This window comes from Notolabrus celidotus, chromosome 7, assembly GCF_009762535.1.
Source record: "Notolabrus celidotus isolate fNotCel1 chromosome 7, fNotCel1.pri, whole genome shotgun sequence".
Classification (NCBI taxonomy): domain Eukaryota; kingdom Metazoa; phylum Chordata; class Actinopteri; order Labriformes; family Labridae; genus Notolabrus; species Notolabrus celidotus.
Window position 1 is genome coordinate 19,483,011 of NC_048278.1, and position 23,575 is coordinate 19,506,585.

General features: G+C 43.2%; 1 protein-coding gene across 1 annotated transcript in view; it reads right to left on the bottom strand.

The window, feature by feature from the left end:
• The window catches only part of pcdh7a (protocadherin 7a), a 45,635-nt gene extending 22,470 nt beyond the window's left edge, over nt 1–23,165 (bottom strand). Inside the window, exons 1-3 of the mRNA XM_034688694.1 lie at nt 20,492–23,165; nt 17,286–18,462; nt 11,664–12,446 (exon numbers count right to left, since the gene is read on the bottom strand). Of these exons, the coding sequence (XP_034544585.1) occupies nt 11,664–12,446; nt 17,286–18,462; nt 20,492–21,915 (3,384 nt within the window). The 5' untranslated portion in view covers nt 21,916–23,165. The remainder of the gene's footprint in view (nt 1–11,663; nt 12,447–17,285; nt 18,463–20,491) is intronic.
• Nucleotides 23,166–23,575: the final 410 nt, after the last annotated feature.

The following is a 23,575-nucleotide window of genomic DNA, read 5'->3' on the forward strand; positions in this document are numbered from 1 at the left end:
AAGCCACTCAACCAACTCCCCATCCACCACCCCTTATCCCCCTTTTTCTAAGCCATGGGTGCTGACCAGGAATTCCTTTGCTCCTCTTCCACTCATTTTCTGTCTCTTCCTCTCCACCCCTTTCTCTCCCTCTATCTCCATCTTGATCTTCTGATTTATCTATCTTCCACCAACAATTCGAAAACAGATGGCTACACTTAGCCCGGGGCAAAAACATTGGCTTTGGACTACAGCGCTACCAGGGCCAGTCTTTTCACACTCACACAAGATCTAATAAGCTGATATCCGCCTAGAAATGTGCTCGATTTGCCAACAGCAAAAATGCATAAACCATATTGCAGAAATTCACACCTTAGGCTTATTCCTTGGTAGCATGCTTAATTTTATCCAATCAGGAAAAATTCAAAAGCAAAGAATAAAGCTGACTTTAACTGAAGAGACAAAAAAAGGAGGGAGAGGAAAATGAAGAGGGTTGTTAAGAGCCATTTGTAAAACTTAAAGAAACTATTAAGTGTTATTAAAAAAAAGTTTGGAACCATTAAAACACGTATCGAGAAGATGGATCCAGATGGAGAGTGATGAAAAGAGATGAAACCACTTAGGGAGAACAGAGAGATCAATCAGAGAGAAGACAGACGGAGGGTGTGTGTGCTTGTGTGTATGTGTGTGTGTGTGTGGTGGGGTAGCAGACAGACATTGGGGATGGAGGGTTGGAAAGAGACACTTTTTTTTATTGGATGAGATACATCGCACTGAAGCAGACAGTGCCAGCGACTAGACTATGGAATATTCAATCATTATTAATGGTGCTTGAAAGTGGGATTTTGTTTTTTTCATCTGAGTTTTATAAGCCTGTATATTTCAGTTTGAACCTGTTTTAAGAATTTGTATATTCAGGCCTGAGCTTGCGGGCATATTTTTAAAGTCTGACCATAAAATCTCTCTCTGTACTCTTCTGCAAATTTGTGCATGAAGTTTCATGGCTTCAAGCTTAATTGAACAACTTGTGTGCAGGTGTCTGTCCAAATGTTTACAGACTTCACTGAGTTTAATAGCAAAGGAAATTTAACAGTTTGCTTGGAGTTGCTAAACCAGCAACGCAATTATTTAAACAGCTGTTGTTAAAGATACTGTGAGGAACTTTCATGTTGTGTAGTGTTTTGTCAACCGCTTTGGATGTGTGATGAAATGATGAAATGGGTAGTGTTTTTCTGGGATGCAGACTGCATTTCCCATGAGCAACATCACTCTCTAAAGATGTCGCTCTTGCCAAAACATGCATTTGTTGTGGAAGCAAATTAATGGAATACAGATCTTCTTTTTAATGCTACTTTTCTTTGTTCAAGGAAAAATGAAAAAAAAAAACTCCTCCTGATGGTATCTTATTTCTCACTGCCAAATTTTATCAGCTGAATTGTAAAAATAGCCAATCCCAGCTGAGTCTTAATGTTGACTCAGCGTTTTTTGTGGAAAATCCAACCTGAGCACATGCACAAAACATCAGTATGAAGAAATAACCAGTCTTATCTCTGATAACCTCATTTCAGTATGTAGGTCATGAAGAGGCATCAGTATAAGAGGGGCAGTATTTCAAACAAGAACTCATCACAGTTCCTTAACTATTTAAAAATATCTACAAATGTCATTGAACTAAAACTTGTCCTTTTATTAAAGAAACCATTAATGTGTCATTCGTACAGCTGTGAACCTTAAACATAGGCAAATCGCCCTCAGTATGTCTGATGTAAAATGTAAGCAAACTGTTCACATTAATTTGCCATGTAGGCAAAAGTGATGTAGCAAAACAGAGTTTAAGGTTTCAAATTAATATCTTACCACTTCTCCTATATCTTTCTTTCCTCCTTCCCTCCCCTAACATTCCTATATCTGTCCCTTTTTGATTTGTATTCTTTAGTGCAACATCATAGATGCCTTCAAGGAGTCACTGCCCAAAAATGTGGACACTTATCTCCTTTTCATGATTCATCACAGAGATTTGGTAAGAATTCCTGGAGAGGAACCATGGAGAAAACGTGATGCAGTCGGGTATAAATAATTCGGCCTTTAGACATGGTCATACAAATTGCTGTCATGATCCAGTCTGCTTCAAGCATGCAGAGCCCTTTAGAGATGCTCAGAACACTTAGCTGGTATGTGAGATTAAAGGGATTGTCCGTGTTTTTTTGAAGTGCAGTTGTATGAGGTAGTAAACAACAGTGTATGTTACACATTTCAGTTTGAGTGTGCTCTATATATTTTGGAATATTCTCTTGTCTCTTGTCTTGAACGACACTCTATATGATGATGTAATTTCTTTAACATGTCGTTTCTTCTGATCGCTGATCTGGACTATACTGTGTGCTGCATGTGAATGAGATTACATGGCCATTGTACAAATAGACATATAGTGACAAAGGAACTGGATGTCAGACGTCAAGATTAAGCAAATGATGACAGTCTCTGACTAACTGTCTCAATACAGACTTGACTAACTCATTTTTGTTTCCCTTTTGATTGGAGAGGCCTGATTTAGATCACCTGGGCTTGGCACTTTGTGGTCATTAATGCCCAACCCCAGTGATGCTCTCTCTCTCTCTCTCTCTCTCTCTCTCTCTCTCTCTCTCTCTCTCTCTCTCTCTCTCTCTCTCTCTCTCTCTCTCTCTCTCTCTCTCTCTCATTCCATTAGGACTCATCCCAGCCATCACCTACACATTTGTTTCTTTGTTTGTTTTGCCTGATAACACTCAGCACTTCATCAGGTAACACATCCACATTTACATCACTGACTTTGCTGACTAACACACTCCACATTTGCAGTGAATTCGCCATTTGTTCTTTTCTGTACGATAAATAATTACAATTTGCATTTAACTCTAGTGTCCTTCCCATATTTGTCATGGCCTCTGATCCAGGTTATGACAAGTGACAATGACTTTGAAACTAAAAAACGAACTATGCCTTTAATCTTGCAGCAATAGAGCTAAATAAATAAAAAATCTCAAGTTAATGGACAGCAACTAAATGCTTAGACTTAAAACATTGATCTTCTTAAGTACAGACCTTAATATTTAAACTTTACAGCTACATATCTAAAGCTTACAAAATGAAGATGACAACTTTGGGAAAAAATCTTTAAGAAAATCTAGCAAACAAAATTTTCTTAACAAACTTGAAATAATAACAAAATCCCTTGCACACACAGCTCACTGTGTTGATACCTGCAGCATCCACTTGCAAGGTAAACACATTTAAATCACTTCACTTCACCTCACTTCAGTTTGATTCTGCTTGAGTTGACTCAATCCAGCTCGACTCCCTACAATTTGAATTATGCAACTGAGCCGAGTTGGGCTGTGTCCAATTCAATTCAATTCAAAATCCATTCAAGTCAATTTAATTCAACCCAACTCAATACCACTTAATGCACTGAAGATTCTTTTGTGTAGGTGGATAAAACCAGTCAAAGGGCTACTAAGCTGTCTAGAATCCCTGTCTAGTGTGAGGAGGAGCGCTTTTGTTTAGCAATATTGGGTAAAATTGCTCAACCCACAGACAGCCATTAAGGTAATGCTGTAAGGCAGACGAGCTGAATGCAGTGCTGCTCAATACTGAGTCGAGTCTTCAAGAAGAAAATAAAAGGCAGCATCTCAGCAAGGGGCTTGCAATGTAGGTCTTTGTGTGTGTTCGACTGTGTGTGTGCGAGGGAGTTAAGAGAGAGTGAGTTTGTAAGCCTCTATGGATGTGTGTGATTCTAGGAGACAGAGTGTGCCCGGGCTTGTGCTTGTGATTCGATCCAGAGGGAAAAGGATAAAGAAACTGATGTAAGAGCCGGAAAACTTTCCTCTCCGCTCCATGTGTCATCATATTGTTATCAGAGTTCGTCTGCTTGCGGTGAAAAGCGTATATGCACAAGGATCTGTGAGGGTGTGTAATTATGTGCTATTATGTACACATAGGAGCGTGTCTGTGTGTGTTAAAATCACACGTCCAACGGTGTCTGCGGTGTGTGCCCCTGCCTCAGCTTGCCTGTGCTTGAGTGTGATTGTGTGTGGGGGGGTAAATGACATTCCACATTCCTGCCATTTTGCAAGGAAGCTTGAAACAAAAGCTGAAGGGAGGAGTTGTTAACACAGCAACATTATCAGCTCAACAGCCTGTCTGTGTTATCGTGTGTGTGGTAAACAACCTGGACAGACAGACAGACTGACAGACAGACAGTCTAACCGACAGGGAACTTCCAATCACATTGTAGCTCTGGGTGACCTTGGTGTGTGAGGAAACAGACAATTTCGCTCCTGCTTCTCACGATTTCATTCTCTCTCTCTCTCTCTCTCTCTCTCTCTCTCTCTCTCTCTCTCTCTCATTCTCTCTCTCACCATGTCTTTTTGTCTTTCTCCTGAAGTCCTTGGCTCACACACAGAAACACACATGCTGAGCTTTGAGTTAATAATTTTGGAGGATGTTTCACTGTCTCTTTGACTCTCCTGGATCTCCTGGATCATACCACAACTACTATCTTCATTCATTACCCCGAACGTTACCTTAATGTGCAATAACATATCATATCAGGTTAAGTATTTTTCAATATCAGGATATATTACGTTCTTTATCATGTACAATACTTGCTTTTATAGCATGGGCAATATACCCCTTAAGTCATTGTCATATGCAAAATGGCTTGTCAAAATTGTTCATTATGTGCAATCTTCCCTTTACAAAATATGCAATATCTCATTTTAGATAAAGTGCAACATTACTTTGAAATTTGGGACTTCATCATGTTTTATCGTCATGTGACTGGACTAGTCAACATTGGAGATCTTGCATATTTAAGAAAGAAAATGCAAAACCACATTCTGCTTGAATTACAACAGGATAGCTCTGTAGTAGAAGAGTCCTGATGCTGAACTTGCCTTCCTTCATTAAAGCTTGTCACACACTGAAAACATTTGGCATATCATGAAACAAACAAAACAACAAAGGAGACCCCAAACTGTTGAACAGATGAAGTCTTTTTCAGGCAAGAATGGAACATCATTTCACTTTCAGAACTCTTCGTCTTTTAAATGTCTACATAGTGTTGTTAAAAGCAGGGACGATACAATGGTAAACATATCCATGTCCCAACTTTATTGAAAAAGTTGGGGTTGTAATATTTTCATTTCATTTCATGTCTATTTGATGCTCTTTGTGTTTCTATTATTTTGCATCATAATGTGGAGACTATCCAGCTCCAGAATTTCCTTTGGGATTAATAAAGTGCTTTCTTCTCATATATAAACATCTCCTTTGAGGCCTTTTCTGAATCCAGTGAATTATATTTGGACTTACAACTTTTCAACATATGGCTGCAGAGTAAAAAACCTCATATCAGCACAGCAGCATGAGCTGCAGTCCTCCATCGCTTTCTGCACTGGTTGCACTCAGCTATAGCGCTGCTGTGCACATAGGAACATTTTATGACAGCATTCAGTGCCAAATTTACAATCAGAGTAAAACTGTTGCATCAAGATCTGTCTAAAATGTGTCTGTGGTAGGGGTGTTGAATTTTCATATTCAAATCATATTTGATTCGTTTCTAAATGAAAGTGATGAAGTGAATTGCTCACAGTTTCTACTTTTTTCATACAGCTATGTTATCACGACTAATGTCTGATACTTAACTGATACAAACACTGCTATTCTTCAGCATCTCCATGACAACGGAGAAAAGTGAACCCCCTAAGCAGGACAGTGAGATGTGATAGAAAAAACCTAAAAGAAGCTCAAAATCTGGACCTTGTGCTTTCTTTTTCATTCGTCTGATTCTTGCAAGAATTTCATTTGGTGTTGTGAAAACTGTCATCCAAACTTCACTATGGACCAAATGCATGTGCAGCTTTTTATTTATTTTATTTTTTTTAGGCTTTTTGCACCTTTATTAGAGTGGAGAGGACAGTGGATAGTGCTGGAAATAAGGAGAGAGTGGGGGACTGACATGCAGGAAAGGGGCCGCAGGCTGGAATCGAACCTGGGCCAACCGCTTCATGGGCGCGCAATTTAGCCATCAGTACAAATCCGTGCCCTTGCATGTGCAGCTTTAAGTGAACTTGAAAATACATATTTGTACGTGATTTCAACTTGGTGTTTTTCAAAGTTTGTTCAGTCTTAAGCAAAACTTAATGATTCATGATTTCTAGTACAAACTGTGAGGCCTATTCTCAGAGTTAACTTTTAACAAACAGCTATTACTTTAAAGATCTTCTCAAAGAGAGACCACCACTGAGGACAACTGCAGTGAAATTCAGCATGACGTGGTGATTTAAAGGGATAAATGTTTTGTTTTTCTCCACAAAGCGCTGCAGGATGACAAGTTAACTAAACCATTAAATGAAAGATAGTCAGGGATTAATGCCTGCAATTAATGCCTTAAATTAATAATAAAATATTATGTCTTTAAATGTCACGTTTCTGATTGAACAACATGAACTGGAACAGAAAATCATATAGGTTACCTTTTTCCTTTTTGGCACAATGGAACTGAACTGCAGGTGTGTAAGCACCAACAAACACAACTTTTTATAAAGTCATCGTACATGGTCCTGTTCAAGTGGAAACTCAATGTCAACAGAGTGAGTATGTGTTTAGCCTCCACAGACACGCAAACATGATGGTATTCTGTTTTCCAGTCAGAGCCTTTTTACCTCTCCACTCATCTCTTTAGTCTTGGCTCAGGTTCCCTACTCTGATGCTCGCTGACTCTCACCTCCTCTCTTCTCCACTCCCCCTCACTCTTTGTCTCCAGGTCAGTAGATCAGTTTTCAGGCTGGCTCGTCGGGTGATCCCTGCTTTGGTTACCGCATCCTTCTCACCTCTCAGTTACCCCCCCATCTCTTCACCTCGCCTCCTACTTACCCCTTGAGCATATGGTCAGCTGCGCAGACTGAACTCAGCTTTAATAAACACATCAGAGAGTTGGTATCATCATGGCCGGGGTCACGGGTCGGTTACAGTGTGTGCGTGTGTAACAGAGAGAAAGAGGGAGTGGTAGAGCGTGTATGGGTGTGAGTGTTTCTGGTTGACAGCGCCTTCACCCTTGTGACCCTTCTGCACACTGCATGTCATTGCAGGAGGTGTATGTGTGTGTGTGGATGTGTTCATGAAGGGGGGGGGGATTGTGAGAGGATGACAGACGCTCATCATATTTAATCCTGGAAGGATTTCGTTGAAATGAAAAGCTGCTTTTCAATTTTATAATCCAGTGGACCTAATCGCTCCGCTAGCGTCCTTCCATACAGTCCAATTAGATGGACAAGACTAGCTGGATGAGTCCTATTCACCACAAGCTCACAAGCTCATTTCCATTTCCTGTCCTTGCTGTGTCCAAACACCCTGGCGCCCCTTGCTGTGGCAGCCCTGCACTGACCTTCACCAAGCATTGTGAAACTGTGCAATGTACAAAAAAAAAAAACTCTGCACCATTAACCCACCTGTTTGTACCGCAGTCTTGGCCTTGTAAACGGCACATTGATTAGACTCTGGATGTGTGTGTGTGGGGCTGCGGGTGTGTGTATCATCTTCGATTCAGCCTCCATGGCACCGCACCAACACTCGCCCCTGCACACACGCAGGGTCCATGGAGAGAGAGAAAGTGCTCACTCTGGTAAAAGAGGAGGAAGAAGTGGCACTAGTGAAAATGCTGAGTCGAGTCATCTCTGAGGTCAGGGCGGCACAGGGAAGACACAGAAGGAGCAGTAGCTGGATGTTCAGATTTACGGCAAAGAAAGCGGCAGAACAACATAAGAGAACAAAAAGTGAGAGCACAAAGGAGGGGTAAAATAAAAGTGAATGGTGCAAGGTGCCTATTTAGTTAAGTTACAAAGTGCAAATGAAAAGAAAAGTCAAACAAGAGAAAAACAAATGTTGAGATCAAACAACATCTGTGACCTTTGATGTGGTTGACTGAGGTCAGCAGGCATAAAAAAAACTGGTGATTGAGGTTGACTGTGTGATTTGTCAGTGAGGTAGGTGTCTAGTCTCTGTGTGATTGTGTGTGTGTGTGTGTGTGTGTGTGTGTGTGTGTGTGTGTGTGTGTGGTATTGGTTAGAGGGTAGAACGAGGCCACTTTGCCCATATTGACTGCAGTGCCATGTGACCGCTGTGATCATTAACGTGTTCCGATGCCAATGGGTATCCTGATGACCCACATCTCAGCAGTCCACTCTCACTCTCTGGCCGCTGCCCAAACCAGACCTCTCCCTCTCCATATCTCTCTCTCTCTTGGTAGAGGCTCCTTTTCCACCATCTCCATCTGCATTAGTGCTACCCATCTGTAATACTTGACTGAAATGAGTCAGTGTGTCTACAGAAGTAAGTGCCAGATTTTTGCCTGAGATGTCTTTGCCAAATTGTCAATCTTTTTTTGATTCAGGCATGCTCTGATACTGTTTTTTCCTTCCTGACATTGATTCAAGTACCGATGCGAGAGTATCATCTATTGAGACACATTATTTCTGAAACAACACTGATTGTTGACACCTAGTTCACTTTTCCTTAATTAAAAGTGGCCTTGTCTACTCTCTGCCAGCACCACAGCTATAGTTTGTAACCACTGCACACAAATTTGATATGAAACCTGTTAATTTTTGATGGTGTGGGGCTCATAAATAAGGTAATGTATCTCTACATCATCTGGCCTACTTGCCAATACCTCAGTTTTGGTAGCAGAGACCTATACCAATTCTGATATCAATATCCAAACAGCTCTCCTTTAACTGAATAATTTGTTTTACTTAATAGTTTTGCTTTCTCCTGCCAAAAATGTATTAATTCATATTTTCGTCTGTGTCCACCTTTAACATTTGAAGACTGTTTTATTTATCACTAACTGAAGCAATCTTTCTGCAGGGGGGAGAAAACAATAAAAGCTTCATTTAGATTTCTCTATACAAACTCAGGAAGCCGATCACATCGTTAAATCTGCACTATTAGCCAAGGAAGTCTAGATGATTCCCACCCCTAATAAAAATACATAACACACACAAGCACACACACATGCACTTACACTCCTTTAACTTCCACCTTCCTAATTTAATCTTCCCTCTCTTAATTGGCTCACTCTTCCTTTTTCATATTTTTGCAATCTCTCTTTTGCACATATCTTTTCCCCTTCAGCTAACCTCTATCTTTCAACCCGGCTCTCTTGAGTATACGTCTCCCTTACTCACTCTTTTCCCCTTTTTTCTCTTCATTTTTGTATTCATTCATGCTCATTGATATGGATATCCTTCCTCTCCTCTCTCGTCTTTCTCCCCTCTGTGAACAAGTGAGATTTTAAAAAAGATCCAACACCATCGGACTGTGCTGTTTTATCATCTTATTGCAGCTCTGATGCAATCTTGCTCTCCATCCATGACGCCCAGTTTCCTTTTTTACATTTATTTTTATTTCCTATTTGGAGCACACTAGTTGGTCTTATGATGTGCTGAGTTCAGATAAACACTTTTTAGAGTTTTCACTGACCCAGTAAAGTAGCTTTGAAATTCAAAGCCCCCCCCCATCTCGTTTACTCCGTCTTCCTTGCCTCCTAACCTCCTATAATTCTCTCCCACTCTTGATCTAATGCTTTTCCAAATTCTGTCAGCGTCCCAGTTCCTACATTTGGCACATACTCGCCACCTATTACTCCCTGAGTCTATCTCTCACTCGCACTCACATATAAAATGCATATGCCTTCATGGAATAAGCAGCCCCTGGAGCACAGTGACAGACACCCACCAACACAAACCTGCTCATGTCGCCAAACTGTTAGCATTAACAAATTCTGACACCAACGTGAATGCAGTCACGCACGAGCACCCAAAGTCTTAGAAACACACACACACACACACACACACACACACACACACACACACACACACACACACACACACACACACACACACACACACACACACACACACACACACACATTAACAGTGGTGTATGAAACCACTTGCTCCTGGATATTTTAGGTGTGGGCTGGGTTATGGATGGGGCACACTTGACTGCAGCAGGGGAGTTAATTACCCCAAGCAATCAATAATTCATTACGCTGTCAGTTTGTGTGTTTGCGCGTCTGCGTATGCATGCTGGCATGTTTTGAGAACACGTAAGCATGAAGACCAAACTCTCCCAGTAAGCATTTTCTTTCCCTGGGAATGGCAGATTAAGAGGATTGACTCCGTAATGGATTAACCTCTGGAGTGTGTGTGCCTATGAGGATGCGTACCAGATTCTGTGTGTATGTGAAAGTGTGTGTGTGTGAATGAGTGTTGAGTAGGATCAGAGAGTCCATGTATGAATTGATTAGCCTAAGAAGCTCCTCTACTTCCTTTTAATGACCACATCAGCACTTTTTCACCACAGGGAGGATAAATGTAGAGCTGTCCGTCAATGAAATGAGACGCCACCCCTTTAAGAAGGGTTAGCTGCCACTCAAACATCACTCTAGGGAGCACTCCCTGTGGACTGGGAGACCCTGCTGTGTCAGTATGTCGACCATGATAGATTGTCTGTGAGTGGGTGTGTAGCGAGAGTAGAGGGGTGAGTGACCGTCTCTATGCAATATTTATTTGTCAGCAGGACTTCAGCTTTTAAGTAGCGCATCCTGAGCAAACACCAAAGCCAGCACATCCATTATCTTTGCAACTGAGTGTGTTTATGGAATAAACATATATGCTAAATGGGTGAAAGCAGCTTGAGCAGAGAAACACAAACAGAAAATGACCAATTACCCAGTTGGAAGCAAGTTTTCACCCACTCCCTCCTCAGCCTGACTGCAACTGAACTTCTTAGGGGTTGATACACATGGTCTCACACACACATGCACGCAGTCATGCATGTTGACACGAATGCATGTTCACATATTGTTTGGCTACAGTAGGGGGCTGACTCATGTCCCCTGCATTAGATCTTGCTCAACAGAGGTCTGATGTTTGACACAGTGCGCACACACATTCTGACAGCAGGGTACTGTCACACTGCTCACAGGCTTAGCATGCTGACTCGGGCTCACAGGCCTGTGCGCACACACTGACAGCTATTTTGTGGAGATAAAAAGGTGTTTAGACGTTAGCAATGGGGTGTGCCGTACAGTATGTCAGCAGATGTGTGAATGAAAAAGAGATGAAGCCAGGGCGAAGGAGGTGGAAGACAGATATCAAGAGCCAGAGCGTGGACAGAAAGTCAGAAAGAGCTGACTGAGAAAGGTTCACATAAAGTGAGGAAAAAGCAAACACAAAAAGTGAGGGCCTATGGAGACTAACTGTGTTTCCACTGCAGGAACTTTCCCCAGGGACTATGAACCTTAGGAGGTACTCAGTGAGTTCCCAACCCAGGGACCAAAATCTAGATTAATTTACAGGGATTTTTCTTTAACCCCTAAAAGCTCCCTGCTAAGGGGTTAGTACTCTGTAAAAGAACAGGGACCATGGGTTGGTACGTGCACAGAAAAACAATTCTGATTGCAGAGTACCCGCAGCATTAAGAAGATTCTTCTACATGTCAGCAGACTTACTTGCTTTGTTTTTCATGCATCTTCAATCTTTGGTGCACAACAATGGGCAAGAGCAACTTTTGAATCCCTTGGAAAGTAGCAACCTGGACTAAAAGTTCTTTGTTATTTTGGTGGAAAGAGCTCCTACCTGTTTGCTGTACTTGTTCCCAGTCTGGCAGCCATACTCTGAGCACTGGTCAGATCCAAGGGACATGGCATCGGCATTTCCACTGCCCCCACTACTGCTGCTGCTGGAGCCGGCACTCCCCACACAACCACCACTGCCCACAAAGGTGTTGGAAGGAGGCAGGTCCTGGACCGCTTGGTGCTTCTTTCCCTCTGCTGGTGGTGAGTGAGGCTGTAGATTCACGGCAGGGAGAGGTGAACTGGATTTGTAGTGCCTGGCCAGATCTGGGCTTGACTGATGTCTCCTTCCACCGCTCATCCGTGGGCTGCCGGGGTCACCATCCACAACACAGTAGCGGGCAGCCAGGCGCTCACTCGCACTGCTCAAATCCTCCTCGTCATCATCATTGGCATGGCGTCGTAGCCCATTGACAGTGACAATACCGCTGTAGAGCGATCTGTCTGACTTCCCTCCTCCTACAATAGTACCTCCGCCGCTTCCGTTGCGTTTGTCTCTGCGAGGTTTGCGTCCGCGGTCTGATCCCCTGCCACGGCTGACCTGTGGTTGAGCCCCGGGAGGACTAAAGAAGTCTTCCTCTGGCTCCTTCTTTCCAGCCTCATAGCCATTCTTACCCTGGGCACCACACTGCCGAGCTGTGACTACGAGGAGGATGACCAGGATGACCGCTGCGGCTCCCGCCAGGACACCAATAGCTACACTGAGGCGTTGTTTCCCTAATGCTCGCTCGCTGTCTGGGTCCCCTGCAATGTCCAGTGAGAGTGGAGCCATCAGACTTCTGGCCACCTGGAGTGAGAGTAGAGAAGATGCAGGGGAAAGAGAGAAAAGCAACAAAACAGTGAGAAAAAAGAACAAAGCAGCAGCAGTAAAAGATGACAGTGGGTGTAAGGCACAGAGAAACATCAAACAGCATCTTCAACTTAATTAAACTCATCACTGTGCTTTAGTGGGGGAACTTCTCCATGATTCCCAGACACACAGAGTGTCACTAAATATATAATTGCTTTCTCTTCCCAATAGCAGCATTTCATGTTGCGCCTTTGGTTCTCTACCTGTGCAGTGAAGCAGGAAATTCCTCGGATTTCCTATTTAAAACTGATTAAAGAATAAGAGAAAACTTGTGAGGGATAGTTCATAGAGGGACCGAAGGAGAAACACTCAATAAATGTGCAGAGAAAAGGCAAGAAACATGCTATGACTACACCCCCAGAACTCAAGCACATCTACTGTCTCATCAATGAACAATGTCTCTATTGTAAATGATAGCGTAGGCGTGGATTTGCAAAGGATTTTCTATCACATTTTTTTTGCACGGACAATAGGATGGACAGACAGACAGCAGGCTACTGTAAATATGTGTTCTTTATTGAATAATTTAAGAGACATTTTCTTTCTGCCTGTATGGGGTCTTTAGTTTGATATTCTTTTAGGGATGAAAATTTGATGCAATGCAAATCCCCATAATCAGTTTTGATCCAAGCATGCATTTAACTTCATAATGTTCTGTATTTGGGTTTGAGATAGAAGATATACTAATGACAATGATTTTCCATTATGAACACATGCGCAGGCCTGGGGCTACCCTCTCTCCCTCTCTCTCTCTCTCGCACACACAAACAAACAAACAAACACACACACACGTATTTGCTCTGAGCTTGTACGCTAATAAAAGGATCATTACAAGAAAGTGGGTTATGCTAAAACACAAACACAGTCATTACTTGTTATGGAGCCTTGCTTGATGGGAGACAATGAGGCTGTGGAGTTCTGATCTGCAGAACCTTGCTGGTAATATGGGTCAGGCATATGAATCTGTATCCCTCTAATCAATATGTGTCAAGTATGTCGGGAACATCAGTATGCAAGGTAAAGAGAAAACACCAGAACACACGTACAGACACACACTCTGATGTATGCATGCCGACACAGAGTCTAAGATGTCCATTAAGCAGAGAACTCATTTTGCAGCACTGACACCTCGTCTCAGGGCTCAAACGACAATTCCTTTGGCCTGTCAGTGCTGGAAATTATATACTCATGTAATCCCTGCTGCCTAAAGAAGGGTAGGTAATAAGGCTCGCAAGACTGAACGGGAGATGGGCAGAAAGTGAAGGTGAGAGAGAGAGGAGTTAAATCTGAGCCTCCATGGTTTGTAATAACCAAATAAAATAACTGCAGTAGAACCAAGAGTATTGGCAATACTGCAGAGAGTGTTGCACAGACAACTGCACTGTGTCACTTGCTTATTACATTATCCCAGGAATATTAGGATTACTCATATAGAGCCACATTATTCACTCTCACTTCACGTTGCCCCAAAGCTAAAAAGGGTACCGTGTTATTTTTCATTGTTTCATCACCATCTATCTCTGGGTTAAGTTTCATTGTTTTTGAGAGAGTTGTGTTGGTTCTATTCCATTATTCTGCTTCCACTGCAGTGGGGCCTCTCCGCCAGGCTCCGCTCTCCCCTCAGCCCCCATTGTTCTGCTTTTGCCTGCAGTATTCCCTTCCATTCTCATTCTGCTGGGAATCTCTCTGGCTTAGCGTATCCCCTGCACTGTCTGCTGTATTGTATGTGAAACAGGCACAGAAAGTAGCGATGTGGTGCCATACGTGCATATACTTTGTGACAGTGCAACAGCGAAGTTTGTGCTTTGGCATGTGCGTGCAGGCATACTGTATGTGACAGCAAGGAGCATTGGAAAGTGCAGTTTCAAATGCGTGCACATTAGAAGGAGAGAAATCTCACTGAATGCAAGCTATGTATAGTTGTCAAAGTGCAGGTGTGTATACTGTATACGTGTATAGGTACACACAGAGCAGTAAAGTGTTCAGCAAGGGGAAGTGTTGAAGCCACCTCTAGCGCTGTTTGAGTGCATCCCTCTAACGTTTCCTTAACTCCCAAAGGAATCTTCTATTCTGCTGCATGAGCTTTGTTCCAGCTGAGCTTAACACCGCCATCTATCTGCCCCACTCTCCAAGGATTCTGTTATCTGCATGGCGCTGCAGATGCAGATGCTGGGACCAAGCAAAGGGGGTTCTCACTTGACCACACTATTGACCCAAGCCTAGAAAGTGCCTGGTCTTTGTTTTAGATCAATGCATCCACAGCTAAGCATAGGAACCCAGGGCTGCACTAAACTATTATCTATATTAACAGCAAACTGACTGTAGATATTTTTTTAAAACCTACCACATTTAAAGGAAATAATTTCTGGATCTGGGATGAAACACATCATAAAAAACTTCACTCTGATTCAAAGGGTATTTCAGACTGACAAAACCCCTTGCATCTTCCCAATGACAACTATGTCAATTATTACTACTTCTAGTTCCTCCTTCCTCAAGTTTAAACTCTGCAGCATCATATTCTAGCTAATTACCCAACATGTAGTTCACCCGGTGCTGCTGGATAGAAAGGACTGGAGTCATTTTCTGCCGCGGTGCTGCAGCAGTAGCAGCCGTTTTCCTTCCCTAATTACATCTGGCATCCATCCACCACTCAGTTTGACTTCATTATGAGATGGAGGTATTCTCTCTTCAATGACTTCTACTCAATTACTCCGCCAAGATCCTGCCTACTATCAAACTAAACTATGCATACTGTAATCAAAGATGGCTTTTATAACGGCTGGACATATTACACCCTATTGTTACATTCAATGGCCTTGCTCATTTAGGCACAAAACAGTTAATGTTACCTGTCAACAGCATTGTTCCGCCTCTTACTAAGGCTTTTGTTCAAATCCTCACTCCCTTGACTGTTCAATTTGTACTTTTTATTTTATTCTTAGGTGACAGAGTTACATTCATGACTAATTTATTTTTGTTAAAAATGTGCCATAAAACATAGATTTTCTTGGACTGCAGGTTAGTCAAATTACTCAAGCTGCCATTAAAGGATTTGTATATCTCCAGTTCAAACAGGGCTAGAGCAAGGATACAGATAACTATGGGGGGAAACAAAGCACTCTGTTTATGTAGTTTCTATGCCACTCTCTGGCTATACAGTAACATTGTTTTAAAAAATGAAGACTCAGCTGCAGTTTTTTTAATCTCATGGAAATCTCATACCTTTCCCCCAGGTGGTTTGAACACTTGAAACAGCCAGGAAAGCACAACAAAATGACAACGTACCCAGTTTAGAGAAGTAGAGCAGCACTTGCGGCACGCATCTGCATTGTAAGCTGTCCCTCAAAGATCACAATCAGTTTTTCAGGGTACCAACAAAATGACTGCTTTGTCATATTTTGGCGATTTGTGTGTCTTATCTGCCTGACTGTTCCTTCCTTCTGAAACGCCTTAGAGCTTATTTTGGGGTGAACACCATGTTACATGCAGAGAACTGACAGTTTACAACTTTTTTTCCTCTTAGAAAATATGATGATACATTCTAACTAGAGTTTCGAGTGGGGGTTAAAACCACAAGCTGTGTCAGAGCAAACACTGTAACCACAAGGCAACTGAGCCCATTTAATTATTAGTCAATACAAATTATGATCCCCACACCAGAGACAACGTTTTAGTAATTATTACCTACCAGCGTTTATAGCTTAGTTGAACATTTTTTAAAGCATAATGGGAAGCTTGTTTGATTAATATAACCAGGGCGGAGGAGAGAGAGATTTCCACCAGCAATGGCACAATCTAAATTTGAACTCATGCTGTTGTAGTGATTTCAGTGTCTCGGTAATGTTGGCTTAGTTGCCTCTTCACCTCAGTATGGATCTTTAATGCAATCTAATCTCACTGTGAGGTCCTCAGGTCAAGACGACCACATAGACATATTCATTAAAAGTGGGATGTATTCCTTATTCCCTTTATTCTTCATAAACATTACTCATTTTAACTCGTAGTGGATTCTCATTTAATCTACTGAGTCGGACTACTTTAGCACTGCTCAGGGTGCTCTGCATGTCACAGTCAAAACTTCTAAGCCTTATTAATATTCAGGCCTACAGTGAGGAGACACTGCTAAAGTACAACTTCTACTCAAATGAACATACTTCAACCTAGTCCGAACTGCAAGGCCAAAACTGGGACAGGCCCCCCCTCTCTCTAAAACACTCATCCCTAATGCTCTTTCACTCTCTCTCGCTCTCTCTGTCACTCTCTCTCACATACACACACATGCGCACACACCTAATGCTCTAAGCTCTGAGCTCAATGTACCATAAATGAAGAAGCTCTGCAGTAATAACAGTTATTTTAACCACAGTCATTATAAGAATGTATGCTGGACAAAGAACATCCAAACTACAAAGACTCTGGCATTGCCAGTAGCCTTCAAAAGGGAAATGGGGTTCTCTATCTGGGGCAAATATAGACCTATATGTTTCCTTGGAAATGGGGAGCAAATTGCAACTTTATGCAGACGATAAAAACTGCCAATTTTTTCCTCATTTGATAAAAAAAACAATCTTCTGACCAGTTTAGTTTTAACATCTACTTTCAGTTTGTTTGTAATGTGTTATCAGAATGTCCATTATTTGAATTGATCAAAGGACAGTACCACCATTGCAATTTTGGTGATCATTTCCAACTCCAACCTGTGTAGGGTTGAATGGTCATACAAGCACACCAAAGTAGGACAACATGTATCTTCAAAACCTATAACACAATTACCTGTGCGTCCACCAGAGTGGCATTGGCCAAGCTCTCATTGATGAAGACATGAACCAGAGCAGTGGCACAGAGCGACGGGACCCCACTGTCATTGACCCGGACCACCAGGCGATGCAGACCCCTGTGACGTCGCTCCAAAGGTTCAGCCAGGGTGATCACTCCGTTGGTGTGGCCAATCTCAAACAGTCTGAAGGGGTTTCCCCCAATCAGGGCGTAGTTAAGGTCAGCATTAGGGCCAGTGTCAGAGTCTAAAGCCGTTACTGTCCTGACAATGGTGCGAGCACTGCTGGCAGGTGGAAGAAGGGTGTAGGATTCATTGGCTGGAGATGTGATTGAAGGGGCATTATCGTTTTCATCCGTCACAAACAGCGAGACGGTTGCTGTGGCAGTTTTTCGGGGCTCTCCTCCATCCACAGCTCGGACACGGAAGGTGTAGGTGGAAAGTTTTTCACGGTCAAACGATGCAGAAGAGAAGATAGTTCCTGTGTTGTTTTCAATGGAAAACACCTCCTCTCGCTCTTTCTGTCCGTCTTCCCCTTCCAACTTCTCTTCTGTTTTCTTGTCATCTGCTCCATCCATCTCCACAAATAAACTGAGCTCTGCATTTTCGCCTTCGTCAGCATCAGTCACTGTGACCATGCCAACTGGGCTGTTGGCAAGCAAGTTCTCCTTCACATAGAAAGTAAAGATTTCCTGAACAAACTTTGGTGCGTTGTCGTTGCGGTCAGTCACCTGAACCACAACAGTTGCAGAACCTTGCAGAGAGGGTGTACCCTTGTCCTTGGCAATAACCCGGAGTTCATACCTCTCTCGCTGCTCGCGATCCAGAACCCCAGTGGCACGAATATCTCCATTATCCGCGTCTATGTAAAACGGTCCATTAGGAGCTGAGTCCAGGGAGTATGCTATCTCTGCATTCTTGCCACTGTCAGCATCTGTGGCGACCACAGTGACGACCCGTTCACCTGGTGAGTTGTTCTCAGCAAAGTGGACCTCCACGACACTCTGGGCGAAGGTTGGAGCATGGTCATTGATGTCTACTACTCGCACCATCAGTGAACTGTTGCTGGATAGACTGGGGCTGCCAGAATCTACAGCCACAATGGTGACACTGTACTCTTTGGTGACCTCATAGTCGAGCAAGGCAGAGGTATGCAAGAAGTATTTTTTCTTGTTCCTGTGAAAATAAGGAAAAAATACATTTCATGAAGGTATCTGCTCATCCACACAAAAATAATACAGGTCCTTTCTCAGAAGTAGTATAGCTGCTCTTTTGTTGTAAACATCCTGACTTATCAGCTTTTGCCTGTAGTCATTGTGTTGAGAACTTGAATGTTTATTTTCAGCAACAAAAGGCAGAAAGTAGAGAAACATTCCCTTCATAAATTCACACCTTGTGTTTTCTTGCCAACATACAACCCAATGGCATACAGTGATTTGGAGGAAAATCCTGATTACACCTGCACTTATGTGTCTTTTTTGTGATTTGATCACAACTGGCCAGATCAAAGAAGCATTGTGAATGCAACCAACACAAGTTAAGGTCACACTTTGATGTGTTCTAGAGCGAAAATTCTGAGGTGGTCTAGGCTGCATTTGTCTAGTTTATTTATTCATTTATTTTTTGGCCTGTGTGTTTTTGTCCTTGGCAAATTGAGGGACTGCCTACTCAACTGACGTCATCTGCAAGAGCAGAGGTTGGTAGTCAATCAAGCACCAACTGTGTCATACTGAAGTATAAAACAATAACAACTTTAACAACTGACATTACAGATTATTGTGAAAGGACACCCAAGATGCACGTTAGTGTCTGGAGTATCAGGGCCAAAGAAAATCAGCAAAATGCTTACAGTGACAAGCTGGCACCAGAGAATGATCACAGTTTTTGCTTGAAAAATTACTAATACCCTTGTGAAAATGGCTGAAAAATAATTGTATGTCAATTAACTATGGTTAAAACAGTTAATTATTCCAGCTCTAACGTGCTTTGCCCTGTGGTGCACACAAGACTTTAACAAAGTCCCCTGCAGAACTGCAGTAAACTGCACAGAGACAACAACACTGGAGAAATTGACTGATTTTTTTAATTAAATGAACTAATCGTTTCGCTGAAGACCTGATGATCATTACTTTGACTAAGAATTTTCTTTAGTCAAGCACAGCCTAACAGTCAATATAATAAACAACCCCATTGTACAGGCTTCATATAGTAGGAGCACAGTGGCCTTCTCTATTCCTCTCTCTTTCCCTTCAGTCAATAGCTTCAAGAAATATCTTTACTCTCTCCTGAGAGCATTGACATTTGGAGCCTTTGCTGCCGGACTAATATTACTGAAAAGTCTAAAGTCCTTGAATGTTATCAACATTACGTTTAGAGTTTATAGATTATTTGATATTCTAACTACTGTGTAGCCTTTGTGAATGACTGACAGTAAAAAAACCAAGCCTAAATGAAATCTGTCTTCAACGAAACTCCTTTACTCTCTCTGGGGAATATGAATTGAAGAGAAACACCTCCTGAAGCTGTAGTGTGGGTGAACCTCATAGAAACTGCGCGCTGTAGTTGAGCTCTGAAAGCTTTTTTGATAAATACAGTATCTGGCCTTAATGATAAAACGTCTTTGTCTTAAAGTGTTGTTTAGTTTATAATCTGGAAACACTAAGTATAGTATGAAGATATTTTCTGAATAACTTCAGAAAATAGAGGACTGTATAGTAGATCATTAGAAAAGCAGATTACTAAATGACATGTTAATTAACATGTGTCTTATAATTATGGTAATTTTCTAAATGAATTACAACCAGTTATAAATGAATTGTTCCATGTAATTTTAAAACAGGTGCTTCATTATACATGTTCTAATTCTATCTGCCTATTATGCACATAAATTGAACATGACCCCCCCTTAGGTAAAGTGGTGCATACACTGAGCTATCATTGAAATGCATCATTACTTTATGGCTACCTTGCCAATACTGTGTCTCTTCAAGAAAAGTTGTGCATCATCCCACTCATGGGATGATGTTAGAAATTGGTTGGTAGAGGAAACAATGTTTCGACCTCTACGCAACTTACAATGTGTCATAAAGGGCTTTATTTATAGTTATCCAGGAACCCTTTCATCTACACTTCTCAGTTCCTTTCTTGGTAATGACTGATGTTTCCTTTGACTCAAGGTGAGGGGTATGCATGTGGTTTGGCTTACCTGTCAAAGGCTTCATCTGCTGGTAGTGGCGGGAGAGCTGTTTCACCAGCTGGCTTCAATGTGAATGGGACGTCTCCTACAACTGTACACGTCACAGCCCCGTTCTCTCCCTGGTCTCGGTCTGACACCTGCACCAGAGCTACAGGCGTGTCCACCAGAACATTCTCAGGTACCAGTGCTGCTCCATCTCGGACAGGGATCCGTCCAATCTTTCTAATCTCTACCACTGGGACATTGTCATTTTCATCCCGGACGGCCAAAATTACAGTGGTGCGGTCAGTGCGGGGAGGCTGACCTCGGTCTCTGGCTGTTACTGTGAACCTCAACTGTGCCACTTCTTCCCTGTCTATCCTGTGAAGAACACTCAGCCAACCAGTTGCCTCATCTAGCCGCAAAAGTCGCCTGACTGATTCAGTTGCAGCTCCAAAGACGTACTCCACCTGCCCATTGACTCCAATATCACGGTCTGAAGCTCGAACCTGAAGGACAGGTGTACCTGGGGGTGCATTTTCTGCCATTTCTGCCTCATACGTTGACCTCTCGAACTGTGGGCTGTTATCATTAACATCAGTGATTGAAACACGGAGCAGGGCTTGGGAGGAACGTGGTGGGTTTCCTCCATCTCGAACCCTGAGGACAAGCTCATACGAGTCCTTTTGCTCTCGATCCAATGTGCCCTTGACAATGAGCTGTGGTTGCTTTTCACCATCTGGTATATCTGCCACTTGTAGTTCAAACACAGTGCTTCTAGCTCCTCCTCCACTATCTCCACTTCTACCCCTCCGGTCCCCAAGGCCATCCACTCTGGTAATGGGGTTTCCTCCTGCTGAGCGTCTTGTTGAACTTGACCCAGCTGCACCATCTTGGATCAACTCATAGCGGTCTATGCCATTTCGCCCAAAATCCCTGTCTGTAGCTGTGGGCAGCAGGTAGAGGGTTCCTATTGGGCGATTCTCCTCAACTGACAGCTGGAGCACAGGTGAGGGGAAGGAAGGTGTGTTGTCATTGATGTCTGTTATGACTACACGGCCTTCAAACAGGTCTACCCAGCTCTGCAGCGGTCCTATCACTGACACCTCAAAGTCCAAGAAGCACTCATTTTCATCAAATATCATCTGACACTGTGGGAGCTTCTCTCGGTCGATGCGCCGTGGCCCTGTTGTCAGCTCACCAGTCACATTGTCAATCTTGAAGAACTCTGAGCCGCTCTCCAGGGCGAAGGTGACATCCCCACTTCCTGTACCCGCTGTGAGGCCCAGGTCGGCTGCAACATTTCCGATCTTGACGTCAGGTGGGCCCTCCTCCGCCACCCGGTACCGAAGAGCTGAGTCGGCACCCGGTAGCTGAGTCAGCAGCTGCAGCACTAAGACCACGAGGCTGAGAGCCTGCGCCGCGGAGGAGTGCACTGCACCAAGCCTCTGCATGGCTTCCTTCTTCCTCACGCCTCTCTCCTCCAAGCTGTATCTGCCTCCGAGCTGCGGCTCGTCTTTTCTTTTTATTGCTGTTTTGTGGTCTGTTGTACCTCGCAGCGTGGGTGTTTGATTTATCCTTCCTTGCCTTCTTCCCCCTATCGCTCTCTGCGGGCTGCCGCCAGAGGTCCGGAGAAAAGCTTCCGCACTCTTTCTGTACTTCGCTTCAGCGGTGTAGGCTCCTTTCTTTTATTCTCCTCCTTTAGTCAATAGTGCTTGTTCAGTTCAACTTCTATAATAACAATGTCGCTTTCTGTGGGCTGTTGAGGCCACCTAGGTATAAAAAAATCCATCATGCAGCTAAAAAAAAAAGAAACTAATTAATCAGGCTTTGATTAATCCACTTCACTCTTCCTCACTCCTTTCTTTCCCGAGCTATCCCGTATAGTCACACGAGGACGCTTATCAGTTCATAATGCCATTTGTAAGTTCTTTTTATTCCAGTCACATTTGGGACACCGGCTTTTCTGGCGTTTTCACAGTTAGAAACTGCAATGCAGCACAGCACAAAAGAGAGAGGGAGAAGGGAAAAAACACAACACGGCTCTCCGGACGGCGAGAAAAAATAACTCACATCCCCAAAAGAGGATTTAAAAAATCAGTTTGTTAAAAGTCTTTGGGGTGCTGTGACTGGATCTCTTCTTACCTTCTGATCCAGATGCCTTTTCCTCTTATTTTCCCCGCAGTGGAAGAAACGTGCCAAGCCGTCGGATTCCTTCACGTAAGTTATGAGGAGACAAGAGTGCTTTTGAGAGCGAGTTTCTCTGGTTTCTCCTCTCACACTACAGAAAATATGAGCCTCTCTTGATGGGCTAAAAGGGAGATCCCAACTGCATCATCAGTTTAGCGTAATCCTGTGCAGCCTGTGTCCGGGATGGATGGACTGAGTGTAGATGCGTCTTTTTTCCAAGAGTCCCGCATTCTCTCTCACTCTCTCCTCCACATGCGCCTCCTCCTCCTCTGGCTTTTTTTCCCTCTCACCTGCACTGCTTGGGACTGCTGCTGCTGCCGGTCTCGAGCGATGCTGCAGTCTCTCTCTCTCTCTCTCTCTCTCTCTCTCTCTCTCTCTCTCTCTCTCTCTCTCTCTCTCTCTCGCTACTGCAACATTTTCCCCGGCCGCGTAACTCGATCGCTGAGCTGTAACGGGAGAGGCAGCAGAGGCGGTGTTAGGTCGCTGTACTCTGCGTGCGCGCTTGAGTGTGTGTGTCTGTGTGCGTGTGTCGGTTGCCAGAGACAGACCTCACCTCCTCCTGTCATATAGGAAGATTAAATGGCTTGGTGTCCCGTTTGCTGACAGCTCATGGGGGGGGGGGGGGGATATCTTTATTCACACATTCATATCATACAAAGGACAAAGAAAGAGAGAGTGATCCGGCTTTCATGCAAGTCAGCCCCTGTGCTCTGTCACATTTCTGCTAGTGCAGCTTTTTTTGGCGGGGCAAGTGTGGAAGGCTTCATTCATTCTTTTCTGAACGAGGCAGAAATTGTCACATACTCTCTCATAGCCTAATAGGAAATTGCTGTGATAGTCATTCATAGTAATTCATACTGTAGACAAGAACTGCCTAATGTTCCATCCTAATGGCTCCTTTGTACTTCACTGCACTGCCACCAA